The sequence below is a fragment of the Myxine glutinosa genome, chromosome 5, assembly GCF_964187855.1.
Source record: "Myxine glutinosa chromosome 5, kmMyxGlut1.1, whole genome shotgun sequence".
NCBI lineage: Eukaryota > Metazoa > Chordata > Myxini > Myxiniformes > Myxinidae > Myxine > Myxine glutinosa.
This window is the reverse complement of record NC_136265.1, coordinates 38,040,184-38,059,762: the sequence shown is the minus strand read 5'-3', so window position 1 is coordinate 38,059,762 and position 19,579 is coordinate 38,040,184. Positions and strand designations below refer to the sequence as shown.

Genomic DNA, 19,579 nt, shown 5'->3' with positions numbered 1-19,579 from the left:
TAGGTGCAGACTGGAAGTTTGGGACGATTACACCTCACCACCACGTAATTCAAAACACCTCACCACCAAGTAATTCAAAACACCGCACCACCACGTAATTCAAAATACCTCACCACCAAGTAATTCAAAACACCTCACCACCATAAAACACATAATAAAAACACCTCACCACCACGAAATTAAAAACACCTCACCACCACGAAATTGAAAACACCTCACAGCCATCAAGCACATAATAAAAACACCTCACAGCCATAAAACACGTAATAAAAACACCTCACAGCCATAAAACACGTAATAAAAACACCTCACAGCCATAAAACACATAATAAAAACACCTCACCACCACGAAAATAAAAACACCTCACAGCCATAAAACACGTACTAAAAACACCTCACAGCCATAAAACACGTAATAAAAACACACCACCACGAAATTAAAAACACCTCAGCCATAAAACACGTAATAAAAACACCACACAGCCATAAAACACGTAATAAAAACACCTCACCACCACGTAATTATAAATACCTCACCACCACGTAATTCAAAACACCTCACCACCATGTGATATTAAAACACCTCACCACCACGTCATTTAAAAACACCTCACCACCACATACTTCAAAATATCTCACCACCACGTGATTCAAAACCACCACGTCATTAAAACCACTTCACAACCACGGAAACAAAAGTTTGAGGGAGTCGTTAAGTGACAACACAGACACTGCCCAGATGTGTCGATATATAGATAAATGACTGTACCCGAGTTGCCGTTTTGTCATGGTTTAAACCAATCATAATTCAAACAATTATTTTGCACAAATGTATTTGTAATATACGTGATATCACATTTTAGAAACAATTGAAGTTGGAAGAAAAAAAAAAAAAATTGGAAAAAAAAGAAATACCCTTAGGACATACCGACGGGAGAGATATGTGCATTCCAGAAGTTTGGTACGATTTCACAAAAGTTTGAGAAAGTAGTTCAGTGACGACACAACACAACACATGACAGGACAGACGCTGCACAAATATATATATATATATATATATATATATATATATATATATATATATATATATATACTGGCTTGGTGAGGCGAGCGCCGATACTGAGGAGCGGGCTTATTTTAGCTGAGGATAATGACTGTACCTGAGTTGCTGTGTTGTCATGATTTTCACCAATCATAATACAAACAATTACTTGGCACAAATGTATTTGTTGTGTTTGTGATATTACATTTTTATAGGCAATTTAGGTTGAAGATTTAGGTTGAATGTTTTTTTTTCAAGAAAGAACCCCTCAGCACATACATAGGGGAGGGGTAGGTGCAGACTGGAAGTTTGGGACGCTTACACCTCACCACCACGTAATTCAAAACACCTCACCACCAAGTAATTCAAAACACCGCACCACCACGTAATTCAAAACACCTCACCACCATAAAACACATAATAAAAACACCTCACCACCACGAAATTGAAAACACCTCACAGCCATCAAGCACGTAATAAAAACACCTCACAGCCATAAAACACGTAATAAAAACACCTCATCACAACGAAATTAAAAACACCTCACAGCCATAAAACACGTAATAAAAACACCTCACAGCCATAAAACACGTAATAAAAACACCTCATCACAACGAAATTAAAAACACCTCACAGCCATAAAACACGTAATAAAAACACCTCACAGCCATAAAACACGTAATATAAACACCTCACAGCCACGAAATTAAAAACACCTCACCACCAAGTAATTTAAAACACCTCACAGCCATAAAACACGTAATAAAAACATCTCACAGCCATAAAACACGTAATAAAAACACCTCACAGCCACGAAATTAAAAACACCTCACCACCAAGTAATTCAAAACACCTCACCACCACATAATTAAAAACACCTCACCACCACGTAATTCAAAACACCTCACCACCACATATTTCAAAACACCTCATCACCAACTAATTCTAAACACCTCACCACCACATAATTAAAAACACCTCACCACCAAGTAATTCAAAACACCTCACCACCACATACTTCAAAACACCTCATCACCAACTAATTCTAAACACCTCACCACCACATAATTAAAAACACCTCACCACCACGTAATTATAAATACCTCACCACCAATTAATTCAAAACACCTCACCACCATGTGATTTAAAAACACCTCACCACCATGTGATTTAAAAACACCTCCCCACCACGTCATTTAAAAACACACCACCACATAATTCAAAATACCTCACCACCACGTGATTCAAAACCACCACAACGTTATTAAAAACACTTCACAACCACGGAAACAAAAGTTTGAGGGAGTCGTTAAGTGACAACACAGACACTGCCCAGATGTGTCGATATATAGATAAATGACTGTACCTGAGTTGCCGTTTTTGTCATGGTTTAAACCAATCATAATTCAAACAATTATGATTATATTAATGAATATATTATTATGAATATATTATGATATATAGATATTATATATTATGAACAAATGTATTTGTAATATACGTGATAACACATTTTATAAACAATTGAAGTTGGGGGGAAAAAAAAAAACATCCCCCCCCCCCCAAAATTTTTTTTTCAAAAAAAATACCCTTAGGACATACCGACGGGGGAGATATGTGCATTCCAGAAGTTTGGTACGATTTCACAAAAGTTTGAGAAAGTAGTTCAGTGACAACACAGGACAACACAACACAACACAACACATGACAGGACAGACGCTGCATATATATATATATATATATATAACAACCCTGGTGTTGGGCTAGCGGCTAGGGTGCCGGCTTAGGATCCGAGGATCCTGGGTTCGAATCCCGGTCGATCGCTGAATTAACGCCAGGGGGGTTGACTCAGCCTGTCATCCTTCCGAGGTCGGCAAATTGAGTACCAGTTCACTGGCAATTCCCTGTTTGTCGTTAAAGGTGGCAAAAAGGGTTGGCGTCAGGAAGGGCATCCGGCCATAAAACATTGCTTCAAAAAGGGGACCCAAAAACAACAACAACCACGGTCCCCGAAAAAGGCCAACCCCTGCTTTGCGGGGAAAAATGGCCTCTAAAAAAATATATAGGAGCATACGCTGGATCAGCACGTCGCTGGGTCCTTGGACGACTCCTCAGTACCATCCAGATACAAGTACCTCAGCACACATACTGTGTGTGCTGTGGAATTAGGTGTTTTTATGGTGGCCGGAGTGCAAATCTTGCCGCCAACCTCCTTGAGAGAGGACCCAGTACCGTGGTACTCATTTTGCCGACCTCAGAAGGATGAGGGCAATAATGGAAAAACCTATATCACAATAATGGACATCATTATCACGATTATCGCGATAATATAAATAATGTAATTAGCACCTTGAGAGCCATGTAGCATATAATAACAATACACATAGAAACGACCTGAATACCCATAGTGGTATGTGTGTTTGGTCGTACTCTATTTCATAATTCTGTTGCAATTTGTTTATAAAAGTCAAACATCTTTTTGCCTGGAGGAAATTGCTTGCTCCGTTTGCCGAGTGACTGGACGAGCAGTTTGCAAAGTGGTTGATACGGAACGTCTGGCTTGGCAAGCGATAGAAAGCTGCTTGCTAATGGAACACACTGAGGAAGCTGCTTGCCAATTGGGACATTTGTGGAGAAAGTCAAAGTCAAAGAAAGTCTAGAGGTTTCATTGAAATAGTGGCTAGAGTTTCAGAGAAGAGAGCAAATACATATTTTGGGGGAGTCAAACCCTCCCCCTCCTCCCCATAGACAACCTTAAAGAGTGCAGATTTTGATGTGGTAAATACACCTTCGTTAGGCATCAGATGTGAAGCTTGTGGCTAAGTTCAATCGAAATTGTGTGTTTGGTTCCAGCGATAATGACTAAAGTGTTTACAGACTCACTCACTCACTGACTTACCTACGGACACTGCTCGATTGCAAAAGCTCACCGGACTAAAGTGCAGGTCCGCACCCCGAGTATGCTCACCTCCTCGATATTTGTGATGACTTTGCCTCGAGTGCCTAACTTTACACACAGACAAAGAAAACTCAAACGGATCGCCCATTTCAACACCGGATGCCTTGAGTGGTTGTTTTTGTTTCAACGTTGATCGTTTAATGATATACTATTTAAATTACATCTTGGAGAATACACTTTCCATATTATATCACCTCCTTTATTTTATAGAGCTGCATTTAATACAGGTATATTTTTTGAGAGAAGCGAAATGCAATGAAGTCCTTCATGCAAATTGAAATTCATTGAAAATGCAATGCAAATGAATTGAAGTCCTTCCTTGGCACACCTGAGCTCCTCACCACATACAAGGCTTTCATCCGACATACAATGAAATACTGTTCCCTCCTCTGGGCCGGTGCTCCTGCCTCACACCTTGCTCGGCTTCACGCTGTTGAAACCAAAGCTTTCAGAATCATTAGAATCTCCCGTGATTAATCTAACTCCGAGGGCCTTTCACTCACTCACCGCAGGCAGGTTGGTGGTCTTTCTGTCTTCTACCGACTCCTCTCCAGCCTTGCTCCCCCAGCTCTCTCTGTGCTCTGTCCCCCAAATATTCCCACAGGTCGCACAAGATCTGCCAGCAACCCTCTTATGGTTAAACTGCCAAAATCTAGGCTCTCTGCTCACCTTCACTCTTTCATTCCCCTTTTCTCCTGCCTCTGGAACAAACTCCTCCACTCCCTTCAATCCCCCTCCTCCCTCCAGGTCTTTAAAACAGCTGTTCACCATCTCTTATCTTCCCCCATCCAAAACCTTGATCTTTTCTACGCCCACTAATTCATCCCAGATACACTTTTTTTAAATTCCAACTTCTTTCCTGTAAGTCCTCGCAGTGTCCATATGTTTTATACCTCTCCCACCTCCCCCCAAGCCCACTCCCTCCCACAGTTCTCTCGATGTCCCTGCTCTCAAATGTTGTGTTTGTGTCCTTCCCCCTCTCTCCCCATCTTGGCTACCGCTCCCCTTATTTTGTGTTTGATGTGTCTGTTTGACTTTTTGTGTTATTAATGTTAGCTCTTTCACGAGCCTCGATCTTGTATACAAAAAAAATAAAAAAATAAAAATAAATTCATACACCGTCAATATCCGGGTTCAAGGTGTGATTTACATTCTGGAGCATGAGCAGCAGTTATCGCGATAACAAATCTCCATAATCATTATCACGATAGTAAATGTAAAGCACAATTATCGTCCCATCGCGATTATTGCCCAGCATTAATGTGAAGTGTGGGGATTTGCGTTGGTGCACCATCGACTTCGCTCTTGTTGAACGTTATTTTGCCGCTGCACACAAAGATAATTATCGTTGAAGAGAAATTCGGAATAGAATATCAAAATTTAAAAAAGTTTAAAAAAAGTTGTGCAGCCGGACAAAAATTAATAAATAAATAATTATTGCTGTTGAAGAATTTTCTGAGTACAGATTGAAAATCGACAGGATAACTACCGCAGCAGTGCACTGGATTACTTGTGGAATTGGTAGAGTTCAACCCTGCTTTTGATGATGGTGCTGGCATTGGAATGGGTGCATTCTCTGAAAGGAAGGAGGTGGGAATGAAGGAGAGAGGGAGGGAAAGGAAAAAAGAAAAACAGAAGGTGGAGTGAGCCCCAGTGATCTTCACTTTTTCCAAACAGCCAAGGTCCCAGAGATGCAAAAATCAAAAACAAAAATATCATCATCAGCTGTTGTCGATCTACTGCTGGACGAAATCCTGAGCAGGGCCATGGCAAATGATCCGGCCCTTACTCTCCTTATTCCGATTTCCTGCTCCAAGTATGCGTCGAGCCCATCCCTTCACCTGTTGGGATGTCTTCTCGACTCCCGCTACCCTCAATTGGCCTCCGTGTAGTCGTTGCTATGATCTCCTCTTCTGCCGATGTGTCTCATCCGCTTGCATCACCCATCCGCTTGTGTGATTGTTTTTAAGATGTCACAAAACTTTGTTTGTTATTAAATTTTCAGATATTTAATCCAAAACGCAGGACTTGCCTCAAGAAAATAAATTGAGGAAATAAATGGCCGCAAATGGCCGCAAACACAAAAATGACTTACGCGGGGCATCCACGTCCTCTCCTCCGTCGTCAGTCAAGCAGTCGTCATTTTGTTTGAAATCCACGCCCTCCTCTGGCAAGTCTTTAAAGCGCCCGCAGCAGTTGCAGCAACAGAAGCAGCAGCAACAGCAGCAGCAGCAGCCCGTGATGCAGGCCAGAAAAACGCCCAATGCCTGTCACAAGGAACAACACCGACTCGTCACGCACCTACGTCTTCCGGTGTCCTCGAAGGCAACTGTCTGATGGTGTTAAAAAAAACAAAATCACAAGGAAATGGCACACCTTGAACCACGGGCTGGACATTAGGAAGTACGTCCTGACATTCTCCTCGCCGACTTGCTCGCTGATGTAGAGTCCCAGCGAGCCGTACTGATCGTAGATGGTGCGCTTCGTTTCATCGCTCAAGATGGAGTTGGCATGGTTGATTTCCTTGAACCTATCCGCCGCCTCTGCGTTTGGGTTTTTGTCTGGATGCCATTTCAGAGCCTTGCTCCTTCAAGAGGGGAACAGCAAAGGGAAATAGATCTGTGTCGATGATTAAAGGAAAAAGGACAAGCCCTTCTCTTCAAACTGCATGATTGACTCGTTGCTTTTGGAAAAAAAAACAAAAAAAAAAAAACACACACACACACACACACACACACACACACACACACACACACACACACACACACACACACACACACACACACACACACACACACACACACACACACACACACACACACACACACACACACACACACACACACACACAGTATATATATATACACTGCTGGTCAAAAGTTTAAGAACACCTCAATGTTTCCAGTTTTTATTGAAATGTACACAGTTTAATGTCTCAATATACTCTGAAATTAAGCATAGAAGTAGAACAAATAAACAATTGGAGATAAATTTTAAAAAATCATAGAATCATTTTGTTTAACAAAATTTAATTTAAATTTTTGACTCAGCAAAGTAGCCACCTTTTGCAGATATAACCGACAAACACACTCGTGGCATTCTTTCCACAATGGAAATCAAATATTGTTCGGGAAGTAAGTCCCAACACTGTGGCAGAAGTTCCCACAAATGTGTTGCACTTGTAGGTTGCTTTGCTTTCACCCTTCTGTCCTGTTCATCCCAAACCAGCTCGATGGGGTTGAAGTCTGGAGACTGTGCTGGCCATTCCATGATTTGAAGCCCACCATCTTGTTCTTTTCTTCAAATGTAGTTTTGACGTCGCCTGGAGGTGTGTTTAGGGTCATTATCTTGCTGTTGGATGAACCCCTGATCAACGAGGCGTATACCAGAGGGTATTGCATGGCGCTGCAAAATGCTGTGGTAGCCCTTTTGATTCAGGGTGCCAGTCACTCTGTGCAAGTCGCCGACTCTGGATCCAGCAAAAGAGCCCGAGACCATCACGCTTCCTCCTCCATGTTTGACAGTTGGTATCACACACTGAGGAACCATCATTTCGCTTACTCGACGGCATACAAAAACCCTGCGTGATGAACCAAATATTTCAAGTTTTTATTCATCGGTCCATAAGACCTTCTTCCAGTCTTCAGTAGTCCACTGGCAGTGCTTCATGGCCGAGGCAAGCCTTTTTCTTATTTCGCCATCTTGGCAATGGCTTTCTTACTGCCACTCGACCTGTAAAACCTGCAGCTCAAAGTCTTCTCTTCACAGTTGTAACTGAGACTTGCTTACTTTGACCAGTGTTAAGTTGTGCTTGAAGCTGTTGTCCTGTGAGCTGCCTATCACGCAAGCTGTTGACTCTCAGAAACTTGTCTTCTGATTCTGTTGTGGCTTTGGGTCTGCCAGACCTCTTCCTGTCAGAGTTTCCTCCAGTTTCCAATATACTACTTCCTGCAGTGCAATATTGTCCAAATAATGCTTCAGAGGGTGTAACAACAGTCTGTTCCAATACTGCTTTTATACAGACAGGGGCTTTGTAATCAAGTAATCAGCAGAGGTTGGGACACCTGTAGGAATTGTTTGCATCAACTTTCAAGGCTTAATTTACTTGCATTGCTGCAGAACAGCTGTAAGTTGTTAACCCATTACTTCTTCCCTGAAGAAGGCCTTTTTTTTTTTACAATATAACTGTGCAATTTACATTATTTTCCCATTTGTGCTAACCTAAACTTTTTTTTTAACCTCGAGCAGTTTACTGCTTACCTTTGTACCATTTCAGGTTATTCACTGGACATTAAACTGCATAGATTTCAATAAAAACTGGAATTATTGAGGTGTTCTAAAACTTTTGACCGGTAGTGTATATATAAATAATAAAAACAAACAGTATCAGGAAGATCGATCTCCAGGCAGTGACCTCCATCCTCACCTGTATGCCTGCTTTATTTCCTCTGGCGTGGCTCCCTTCTCCAATCCCAGCAATGCATAAAGGCTCTCCCCTGCTGTGGAAGGAGTACGCTGCCGCTGCGACATAACTGCAGACAGATAGACACGCACGCACACATTTTATGTCAAGGAATTCTTCAGAAAGGATAATAAAAACACCCAGTGAACACCAGCATTTCCATTGGTACTCAAAATGCGAAGGAAGCACTTGGTAAACCTGAGGGAAATAACATAAACACGGGCACTTCTCCGTTCGTAGCTTCTTTTCAAATTGCCAATTTGTGAACACGTTTGATGGGAATTCAATTTCGAATTTGGCTAGCTGGTTACATCTTTTTTTTTTTTCCTGATGCATGGCTGTATTAAAGGGGAACCCAAACGGTCAGACCACCACGACGCTAACCTATCCCTCGACACCTGACAACATAGATAGGATGTGCCTTTTCCGATTTATAAAGTGGGGAATTTTGCAATTAAAGGTGTAAATCTTCTTCTTCACGATTATCAGTGACGTTGCGCCATGAAGCCGAGTGCCACTTCCGTATTATTTACGGGTTACATGCGATTTCACTTAAAACTGCTAATAATTTTTCAAATTTCGACAAACATGCCGGGTTGATGCGTCCTGGATGGTTGTAGTAATACAAGCCGAGATGGTTTAATGCCACACCAATGGCTGAAAGATCCGGCTGAAAGATCCGGCTGAAAGATCCGTGGGTTGCCAGAAATTAGACAAGGTTTGTCCGAAATACACGTGCGTGGATCCGGCCTACAAGATGATCGCTTTTGTGTTCGGAACATTTTACAAAAAACTGTTATGAAACAGAGATGGCTAGATAGTTTTTCTCCACCACAATTGAGAGGATGCCATCTCTACGATTAAGCGGAAGAAACAACTGTCGCTCGGAACCAACACCATCTTTGCCAAGCTACCAGCATATGGACACAGGCGATTTGAGAGGTGAATGAAACACCTGTGTTGGTCTGCTGGCGATGGATCTCACCTCTCTAGATGTGATGGCTAACATCACCGTCACCTTGCCGTATGCATATGAAGAGCTCAAAAACCCTGAAATTCCAACAATATCCACGGCCACTAGGGTTGCCACCCGTCCCGTTTTATACGGGATCGTCCCGTATTGGAGAATAAAATGCAGTGTCCCGTATCGAGTCAATACGGGACGCGATTTGTCCCGTATTTTCATGCACACCATACTTTCATAATACACTAGGTCTTCACAATGGTTAGAATGACATGATAGTTAATAAAACCAAAACCGTTTCGCTAGACATAGCGTACATGTTCCCAATCAAAATTTGCGGAAGAGAATGGCAGGCAAGTTCAGTGTCCACGTCACCGTTGCCCTAGTTACGGAGACTCAGACACGCGGTTTGTTTTTAAATGTCGGCCAGTGCCAGTGCAACAAGTCCACCGGTGAAACGCAAGAGGCTGTCATAGTGTCATAGTACAGATCTGAATGGCAGACGGAATACGAGTGGGTCAGTCCTGTCAGTGGCAACGAGTACAAGGCAAATTGTACGGTTTGCCGTCGAGATTTTTCGATCGCCCATGGTGGACTGTCTGACGTGAAGCAGCATGCAGCAGGTGATAACCATGTCCGAGCAGCGAAAGAGCAGAAGACACGGAGTGGAATCGCTCAATTCCTTTTACCTCAGACATCCCCTGAGGCAGATATGGTATGTTCTTGTATAGGCTAATTTATGTACTGTTCTGATTATATATTTGATTGAATGATTTCCTGAATATTATAATAGTGAAAAATGAATAGGCTGGCGTAATTTCTACACCTCATTCCCCTCTCCTCCCCCCCCCCCCCCCCCACCCCCCATCCTCACTCCCCTGCCCCATCCTCATTGGCAGTGCAATTCTTCACACCTGAAACTGGTGTGGTGAATAAAATGGTTGACTTCATGGAGAATTCCAATGAATCAGCAGAAGGAATCATGCAGTGCATACTGCACTCTCTCGAAACACTTGGCCTGTCATTAGGTTAAGTTTCAGCTTTCAGCGCTGACGACGCGAGTGTGAACTACGGGATCCACAACTCAGTCGACACCATATTAAAGAAAAGCCAAAACAACCTGCTTCAGGGTAACTGCCATGCCCATATTGTGCATGACACAGTCAAGCATGCACTAGACAACTTGAGCATTGATGTTGAGAATGTGGTTCTGAAAGTCTATAGCCACTTCTCTATATCAGCCAACAGAAGAGCAGCACTGAAGGAGTTTTGCGAGTTCTGCGAGCTAGAGTTCAGAGAAGTCCTGCGGCATGTCACAACAAGATGGCTTTCCCTCAATCCAGCCATCTCTCGACTCATGCAAAACTGGTCCGCACTGAAGACCTACTTCATCAGCCTTGGGGATGAGTGCCCCAGGAAAATCAGCACTGTGTTGAAGCTCAGCCCTGATTCTGGAGTACCGGAAGATGATGGTGATGTTGTGGAGGTTTACCTTCTCTTCTGTAATAACATTCTCTCCTTCTTCGAAGATGTTGTTAAGAAGCTTGAGGCCAATGCTACCACCTATCTAGAGCTCCATCCCATCATGCATTCCTTTAGAGTCAAACTCCAAGAGGCGAGATGACCAGTTCTATGGATACCTCACAAAAGTGAAGCTGCAGTGTCTCTCTCCAGTTGATGCAGGCAAGGCAAGGGAGGAATTCACTGCATTCATTGACACTGCCCTATGGTACATTGAAAAATTGTTCGACTTTTCCGACAGCAACTGGCTTCACTGTCTTATGCCTCTATCTCTCCATGATGGCAAGTTTACCTTCAGTGACCTTGAAAAGGTCTGTGAAAAGCTCAACCTCATTACCAGCCTGAACATGGATGAACTGTAGGACGAGTGCACTACAGCAAGCAGCCTTGTGGAGAAGCTCCAGGAGGGCGATCAATGGAAGACCACAGACGTGGCTGCCAAGTGGATGGCTGTATTTCAGGCAGCTGATCTCCCAAATATACTGTCAGTCATTTCCTACTGACTGAGCAGACCAGCCTCAACAGGGTTTGTGGAGAGAATATTCTCCAGAATGGCCAACAAATGGAGTGACGTCCGGAACAGATGCTCTGTGGAGCTCATGGAGAGTGAGCTACTGGCCTCACTCAACTCCGACCTGTCCTGTGCTGAGTTCCACACTATAATTTTGAAGGACAAGCCATTGCTTCAGGCTGCAAGGAGCGACAAAAAGTACACATGTAAGAGAAAGTAATGAGAAAGAGTGAGAGAGAGATGGGGGGGGGGGGGGGGGGTAGGGGTGTTCAGGGCACTGAGGTGCTATACTGCAAATATTTATATGTAAATATTTTAGGCCTGTTTGATCGGCTTAATTAAAGTTCTTTAAATTGCACACCAAATGGGTAGTTGGTCTAATGGCAACATTTGTGCTGTGTCTACTTTTGTTTAGTTCAACTGATTGAAATAAAAATCTGTAAATTACAATAGTAAGTTGTTTTGTGAGTCAATTAATTGATGCGGTATTGAGTAAAAGGGAAACTTACACAAATCTGCTCTTTAGGAATGCACACATGTGAGATTTAACTGAGATATTGACTGAATCTCATTATTTATACTGCTGCTCAGACAAGATGTATTTTCATTGATCTGTCAACAATGTGGGACAGCACAGGCTACATAGCCAATGCCAAACGTCAGTAAAATACAATCTTTCTGATCTGCAGCCTAAGCAGTGGATCTGAACCTGTGAAGTTTCTTACATATCCACAAAACAACTAGTCATCCTCATCTGCTCACACTTTATGTGGAGAGATATGTATGTCCATAAAAGCATGAAAAATGGCTTAAAAGTGGCAACAATTTCAAAATGTTCGAGTGGGGGGCTGGGGCAGTGGGGTGTTCCTTATTTTTCCATATTGAAGGTGGCAACCCTAACGGCCACCTCACAATCCCCATCAATAGTCACCCTAGCCAACAATACCACAGCCACCCCAACCATGCCCCTCTCCACAATCCCCCATCAACCCCACCACCATCCCACACAAACATCTGGACAAACTTGATCGTTAAATTGATTTTCATTCTGAAAGAGGGGAGAGGAGATGTAATGTAATCCTTAAATTGATATATGTGGAAAAATTACACGCCCAGACAAGTAATCAAACCCAAGTCCCTCTGGAAAACCGTACCAGTGCTCTGCCATCTCAGCTATCTAGGCGACCTTGACTGAGCATGCAATTTTCCCACACATACGATTGCCACTCTTTTTCCGTCAATGCTTCCGGGGCACTTGCTGCCAACCATAGGAACACCAACGGCCTGAACACGAGAGGGTCTTCCTCCAATGGAGGTACAAATCCATGTCCTCTATTATAAACACCACTGGGGGTGTAGTGAAGCAATTACATTAATGAACAGGATTAAATAATGAAATTGATATATGTGGGAAAATTGCATGCTCAGTCAGGGTCGCCCAGATAGCTTAGATGGCAGAGCACTGGTACGGTTTTCCAGAGTACCTGGGTTCGATTCCTGGTCTGGGCGTGTAATGTTCCCACATATATCAATTTCATTATTTAATCCTGTTCATTAATGTAATGCTGTTCCTGTTCCATATTATGTGAAATAATAATTATGCTCTTGCGACTCGAGCGGGATCGCGTGAGATCTCGCGAAAGTTCGCCACAGCGTAGGCCTGATGAATGAGGCAGTTATCCGACACCACCCCACATCACCCCTCCATCCCACATCAACCATCACCCCACAATTTCACACCCTGCTCCCACCACCCTCCACGAGAACAGTACTCCATCAAGTTGCGGATGAAAGCCTTGGAGGTGGATAGGATCTCAGGTGTGCCAAGGAAAGATTTAACACGGCAGAGGATTCCCAGTCGACATCTGGCTTTGGAGGCCAACATTTAAATGTGGCTTGCCTCTTCAAGATGCGTGTTGAGAAAGTAGATGGGAGGATTTGCCTTACGGTCCTTTTGGAAAGGAGAGTGAGAGAGTGAGAGAGTGAGAGAGTGAGAGAGCGACTTTTGTGTCCTTTTATTATAAAAGTATAAAATCAAAAGTATTCCAACTCCACTTTACATACAAATCACAACCTCATTTCCAATGCATTTGCACAAAACACCCCCCCATGCCCCATAACTCTTCAAACACAAGAAGGTTCCCCATATTTACATGATAAGCATGTTTGAGCTTTATACGTGCTGATACCATCCCTATAAAACAAAAAAGTGCATTTTCATTTTTTTCACTACCTAATCTGGCTTTTCTGGTTTTATAAATTGCAAGCTTAGCAATTCCAAGCAAAAAATTAAAAAGCAAAATCACAGTTTTTCCTAGTATTACATGCAAGTCCGTAAACAAAGATTGTAACAGAAAAAACAATTTTGAATTTACAAAAGATTCGGCTCAGATACAGAAACAGAGATGACAATCTCTTGCACTCAATAAACGCATGATACAAATGTTCAACATTACCACAAAAAGGACATAAATTAGACACATCAGGGTTAAACTTCTGAACTAACACCTGTGTGGCCAGGGCGTGATGGACCAGTCTCCAATTTAGGTCTCCTGTACGTCCGACAGTACATTTCATCCCAATACAATTTGGAGTGAGAAATGCTCCTGCAGGTAAAAACTTTCCACTCGTTTCTTCAGGATGCTGCACAGCCCAGTAAGCACACCTCTAGACAAATTCTATACATTGCCCTTTTCCCCATGATGTGGAACACACCGGATTCTTCGCTGTTCGAGGAAAACACACCATGTTGTTCCTGGGCAGTGACTGAGAATTCAGGGAAGGTTAAACGAAAATCTACTTCCTCATTTACCCCATTCCACCCAATATTTAAATCTAAAAAAGTCTGGGATACAATCTTTATGACTCTGCTCACTATTCCAATTGAACGCAAGCCAATTTTTCCAGAAACAGCGCTGGCAGACAACCATCGCTTCAAGGATAGCTCCATAAGATCTTGCACTTCATTAATCCCATTGTTCGTAAAATGTTCCATAAAAGCTCGGCTGGTAGATATTTCAGCGAATAATGAGTTTTGGAACAATGGCTCATGCAAAAGCATGATGAAGTCAGAGAGATCATTGATGAAGATGAGGAATAAGATGGGGCCGAGAACACTGCCTGGGGGTACTCCAGCTTTGACAGGGAGAGGAGAAGAAAGGGTTCTGGTGAGAGCCACAAGTTGGTGGCGACGACAGTGGAGGAAGTCAGCAATCCAAGAGTGGAGTTGGCCTTGGATTCCATAGGCAGACAGTTTGGAGAACAATGCATGATGCCAGACTGTATTGAATGCTCGAGATATGTCCCTGATCTCATGACCGATATTGAGGGCCTCTATCCTTTGTTCGGAGAGAGGAAGCAGCATGTCCATTGTCCAAGGTAGTGACCCGATCTGAAACCAAATTGGTGATCTGAGATGAGGCTGTTGGAGATGAGGAATGATTTTATGTCAACTGCAATGATCGATTCTATGACCTTCCTGATGATTGGAAGCAAGCTAATTGGTCTGTATTTGAGGGGATCCGTTTTTGCACCTTTTTATGTAATACTGTGATGTTGGATGATTTACACGCAGATGGAAGATGACCTCGGTTAAATGATAGGGTGAAAGGGGCAGACAGAGAGGATGTGCAAGAGCAGCAGAGGTTTTCAGGGCACACAAGCTGATGCCGTCCGGTCCAGTTGCAGAGTCAGAGTTGCGGATTCTCAGAAACTTTTACGCCTTCTCAGGTGCAAAAGACAGAATCCAGGAGCAGTTTGGTATGATTGGGAAGGGTGGGTCCTGTAACATACTGCGACGTCATATCCTTTTCCGGGTTCCGCCACCTGTTGAGTAGCAAGAGTGGGAGGATGGCTCAGATAACTGAAGACGAGATGGGATGAATCTGTGCGTAAGTGAGAGTAGGTTTCTGTGGAAGAATTTCCAGGCTGTATTAATATCAGAGGCAGTAGATATACGATACTAGTCCTGAAGCATGATGGCTAAGAGACAAGTACTCTTGGCATTTGGGAGGTGCAAAAAAATTACGTTTTTTTTATGTACAGCGCAACTCCACCGCCAGGACCGGGTTTAGGTCGATCAAAGCAAACCGGAGGAAACGACAGTCTGGGAGAGACACCAAGGAGTCAGGGACGTCCTGTGGGAGGAAGGATTCTGTTAAACATGTGATGTCTGGTTTATCGGCAGCAGCGTGGATTGAGATCTGTCAGGTAGGAATGGAGTCCACGGATATTTCTCAGCATATCTACATCGTGGGATCGAACCACGGGGAGGGAATCAACTGGAATGGAATCACACTTACAGCTGTGATACTGTATCTACAAAACACCTCCAAACTGAGGCGCCCTGCTTGCTATTAAAACTACAACGGAACTCTGACATCGCGCCGTCGACCATTATGCCTCTACCCATATATATTACGTTCTTGCACTTACTTTTACCAAGTTCGATTTAAATTGTTTCGGGTGTTCTCAAGTATCGCATTTTTATCTGACATGACCCCCGACCTTTGACCTCTTGGCCCCAAAATCTAATCAATTCATATTTACATCATTGTACATACTACTGTACTTGTATAAGCTTTGGTGAAAATCCCATCACTGGTTCACAAGTTAGCACAGTAACAGAATATATACCTAACATGACCTCTGACCCTTAAAATCTTGACCCCAAAATCTAATCAGTTCATCTTTGCATCATAATATTTACTTCTACCAAGTTTGATTTAAATGGTTTCAGGTATTCTCAAGTATCGCATTTTTATCTGGCATGTCGATCGCTGAATTAATGCCAGGGGGGTTGACTCAGCCTGTCATCCTTCCGAGGTCGGCTAATTGAGTACCAGTTCACTGGTAATTCCCTGTGTGTCGTAAAAAGGCGACAAACAGGGTTGGAGGCAGGAAGGGCATCTGGCCGTAAAACATTGCTTCAAAAAGGGGACCAAAAAAACAACAACAACCACGGTCCCCGAAAAAGGCCAACCCCTGCTTTGCGGGGAAAAATGGCCTCTAAACGGTGGTTTTTATTTATTTATGACAACTGTCCTTTGACCTCTTGACACCAAAACCTCATCAGTTTATCTTTGTATCATTACACATATTGTACTTGTATCAAGTTTAACTTGGATCCCTTCAGACGTTTTTAAGTTATCGAGGTAACGAAAACCTATCACGGACGGACGGACAACCCAAAAACAATGCCTCTGGCGACTTTCTGCAGAAGGTATTAAAACGGACAACTTTGAGGTATTTTTGAGAGCAGGTACAATACATGCGAACAAAAAAAACACATTTGTCTGCATAACAAGGTGAGCACCCACACAGGGTACAAATACTAACATCACCTGGCAGGTGCAGTGCAGAGAGCGCAAATTCAGCTGTGTATTCAATATCCCATGCAGGTGGACAACTTGGCAAGCGGTTTAGAATAACTTGCCGATTAAAAAGAAACGATAAACGCACCAAAAAAAACGAGAACAGGTATAGTTTGGTACACACAGACGGCATTAAACCTGCAACCTCACTCGCCCCCCCCCCGGCACCCATTAACCCCCCCAAGCCCTTTCTTACCGCAAATGGACGTGCCAAGGTTTTGCGGCTTCGTTTAAACAAACGCCATCGACTACTTCGGAACATTCGATCAAAATGCCAGGTGAAGTGCGTCGCACGGCTGCACCAGAGCAGGCGCTGCTCGATGGCACACCGCGATGGCATTTTGCAAATACGTCACACCGGTCGGTCAATGCCTTTTGGGCCGCAAAAAAAACCGCATGGCCGGTCAGGAAGTAGAAACTTTAATCTTGGCGCCAGAGTGGTTTTTCAATGGCAAGGGATTCGCCCTCAACCTTCATCAGTTCGGGCAAATATTTGACATTCCTGCGAGACATCAAGAGTGAACGCAGAATATGTAGTGAGATTGCACGTGCAGGTAAAAGCGAACGGCCAAGATTGAAATATTTTTGGCTAGGGTCTCTTTACAAAAGCTTTGGAGCGTATAAAAGGAGAAACGTTTCGAGGTCCTTCCGATGGATGGGACGCACGTTGAGGGACGATTCTGCACGTGCCATTTTGTAGGTGGATCAAGATTCAAATCCAGCTCAGACGGTACAAATGTGAGTGGGCACAACCTCAAGCCAGCCTGCCGGCCTCTCACGTATTACCAACCGTGATCCAATGGCTCTACGAGACGTTGCATTTTTTCACGAACAAAACGATTCATTTACTCAATGTCGTAACAGGTTTTGTTTCCTAAAGAATGACAAGCAGACACCTGATATACCAGTATGGTACTGTATTACAGGTATTGTGAAAGGTAAACGGTTTGAGGGCGATGAATCGGAGAACAGCCCTCTCCTGTCCCACACATCTCCCTGCTCTCAAATGTTGCGTTTGTGTGCTTCCCCTTCTCTCCCCATCTTGTTTTCCGCTCCCTCTTTTTATATATTTTGTTTGTCTGGTTGATTTGTTTGTGAAGTAAATGTTAGCTCTTTCACGAACCTCGATTCAGTATACAAAAAGAGAGCTGAAAGCAGCTTAAAAACTAGAACGGCACTCGGAAGAGCACATACCTCTGCCAGATTGATCAGTTTACGTTTTGTATCCCATTGATAGGCCGGATTCATGAAGGGGACAGGCCCCACTGCATTCCAGGTGTACCATATGTATCCAAGTGGTGGGTTGGCATACCATAGTGTCTTCCTGACTTTGTAAATGTATAATACCACTAAGGTTAACTTTTCTAAAGTACTAAGGTATAATACCACAAAGGTTCTACTACATTAAGCACGATGAGACGAAGAATTTCAAAGTGATATATAGATTACAGTAGATCTGAAGGTAGGGTAGCTGGCAGGGACCAGGAAGGGAAAGTCTGGATACTTTCATAGATTGGATAAGGGCCTACACGATGCAAGGGGCGGTCTTGGTATGTCACACACAGAAGGACCTGGGGGTGCTAATAGATACAGGTGTCAAGCAGGAAACTACAGGTAAGCGGCTAACGGGGTTTGAAGTTGTAGTCATAGAGGGATAAATTATAAATAAAAAAAGTCAGTGTTAACATTGTAAAGGAATTTATTGAGGCCCCATCTGGAATATTGTGTGCAGTTTTGATCATCACATCTCAGGAAGAACATGGCTGCCATAGAGGGCTATAGTTTAGGGCTACTAGGTGCTTCTGGGCCGAGCTAGACTAGGGCTACTAGATTGATTCTGGGCCTAGCTAGACTAGGGCTACTAGATCGATTCTGGGCCTAGCTAGACTACGACTAATAAATTGATTCCGGGCCTAGCTAGACTAGGGCTACTAGATTGATTCTGGGCCTAGCTAGACTAGGGCTACAAGATCGATTCTGGGCCTAGCTAGACTAGGACTAATAAATTGATTTTGGGCCTAGCTAGACCAGGGCTACGAGATTGATTCTGGGCCGAGCTAGACTAGGGCTACGAGATTGATTCTGGGCCGCGCTACACTCAGCTCGGAGGAGCGGCTGAAGGAGACAGGACCACTTCATATTATTACCTCCACCATCTGCGATGAACGGAGGTTATGTTTTCACCCCTGTCTGTTTGCAGGATATCTCAAAACGTTGTGGACGGATATGGATGAAATTTGGTGGACAGGTTGGATGTGTGACGAGGGTGAATTCAATCGATTTTGATAAACATCAGGATCCAGATGCAGATACTAGAATTTTAAAAGTGATTCTTCACCATTAAGATAAATTTTAAAAAACCACCTGTGGAGGCCATTTTTCCCTGCGAAGGCCTTTTTTGGACACCGTGGTCCCCTTTTTGAAGCAATGTTTTATGGCCGGATGCCCTTCCTGCCACCAACCCTGTTGGTCACCTCTTGTGACACACAGGGAATTACCAGTGAACTGGTACTCAATTATGCCGACCTCGGAAGGATGACAGGCTGAGTCAACCCCCCTGGCATTAATTCAGCGATCGACCGGGATTCGAACCCAGCATCCTAGGATCCCAAGCCGGCACCCTAACCACTAAGCCAACACCAGGCTTTGTCTCATAATGTGTACATTTCCCCTTAATTGGCTGTTAATTGAAATAATTGCACCTTAGTCCACATTGCAACACGTAGCAAATCATAGCCCCTTTTCATA

At 43.4% G+C, this 19,579-nt stretch overlaps 1 protein-coding gene across 2 annotated transcripts in view; it reads right to left on the bottom strand.

The window, feature by feature from the left end:
- The window catches only part of LOC137413240 (dnaJ homolog subfamily C member 5-like), a 33,839-nt gene that overhangs the window by 11,074 nt on the left and 3,186 nt on the right, over positions 1–19,579 (bottom strand). Inside the window, exons 2-5 of one of the 2 annotated variants that reach the window (XM_078777899.1) lie at positions 8,428–8,533; positions 6,378–6,588; positions 6,097–6,268; positions 5,491–5,577 (exon numbers count right to left, since the gene is read on the bottom strand). In XM_078777899.1, the coding sequence (XP_078634025.1) occupies positions 5,491–5,577; positions 6,097–6,268; positions 6,378–6,588; positions 8,428–8,531 (574 nt within the window). In that variant the 5' untranslated portion in view covers positions 8,532–8,533. The remainder of the gene's footprint in view (positions 1–5,490; positions 5,578–6,096; positions 6,269–6,377; positions 6,589–8,427; positions 8,534–19,579) is intronic. The other variant, XM_078777901.1, reaches the window with a different exon arrangement.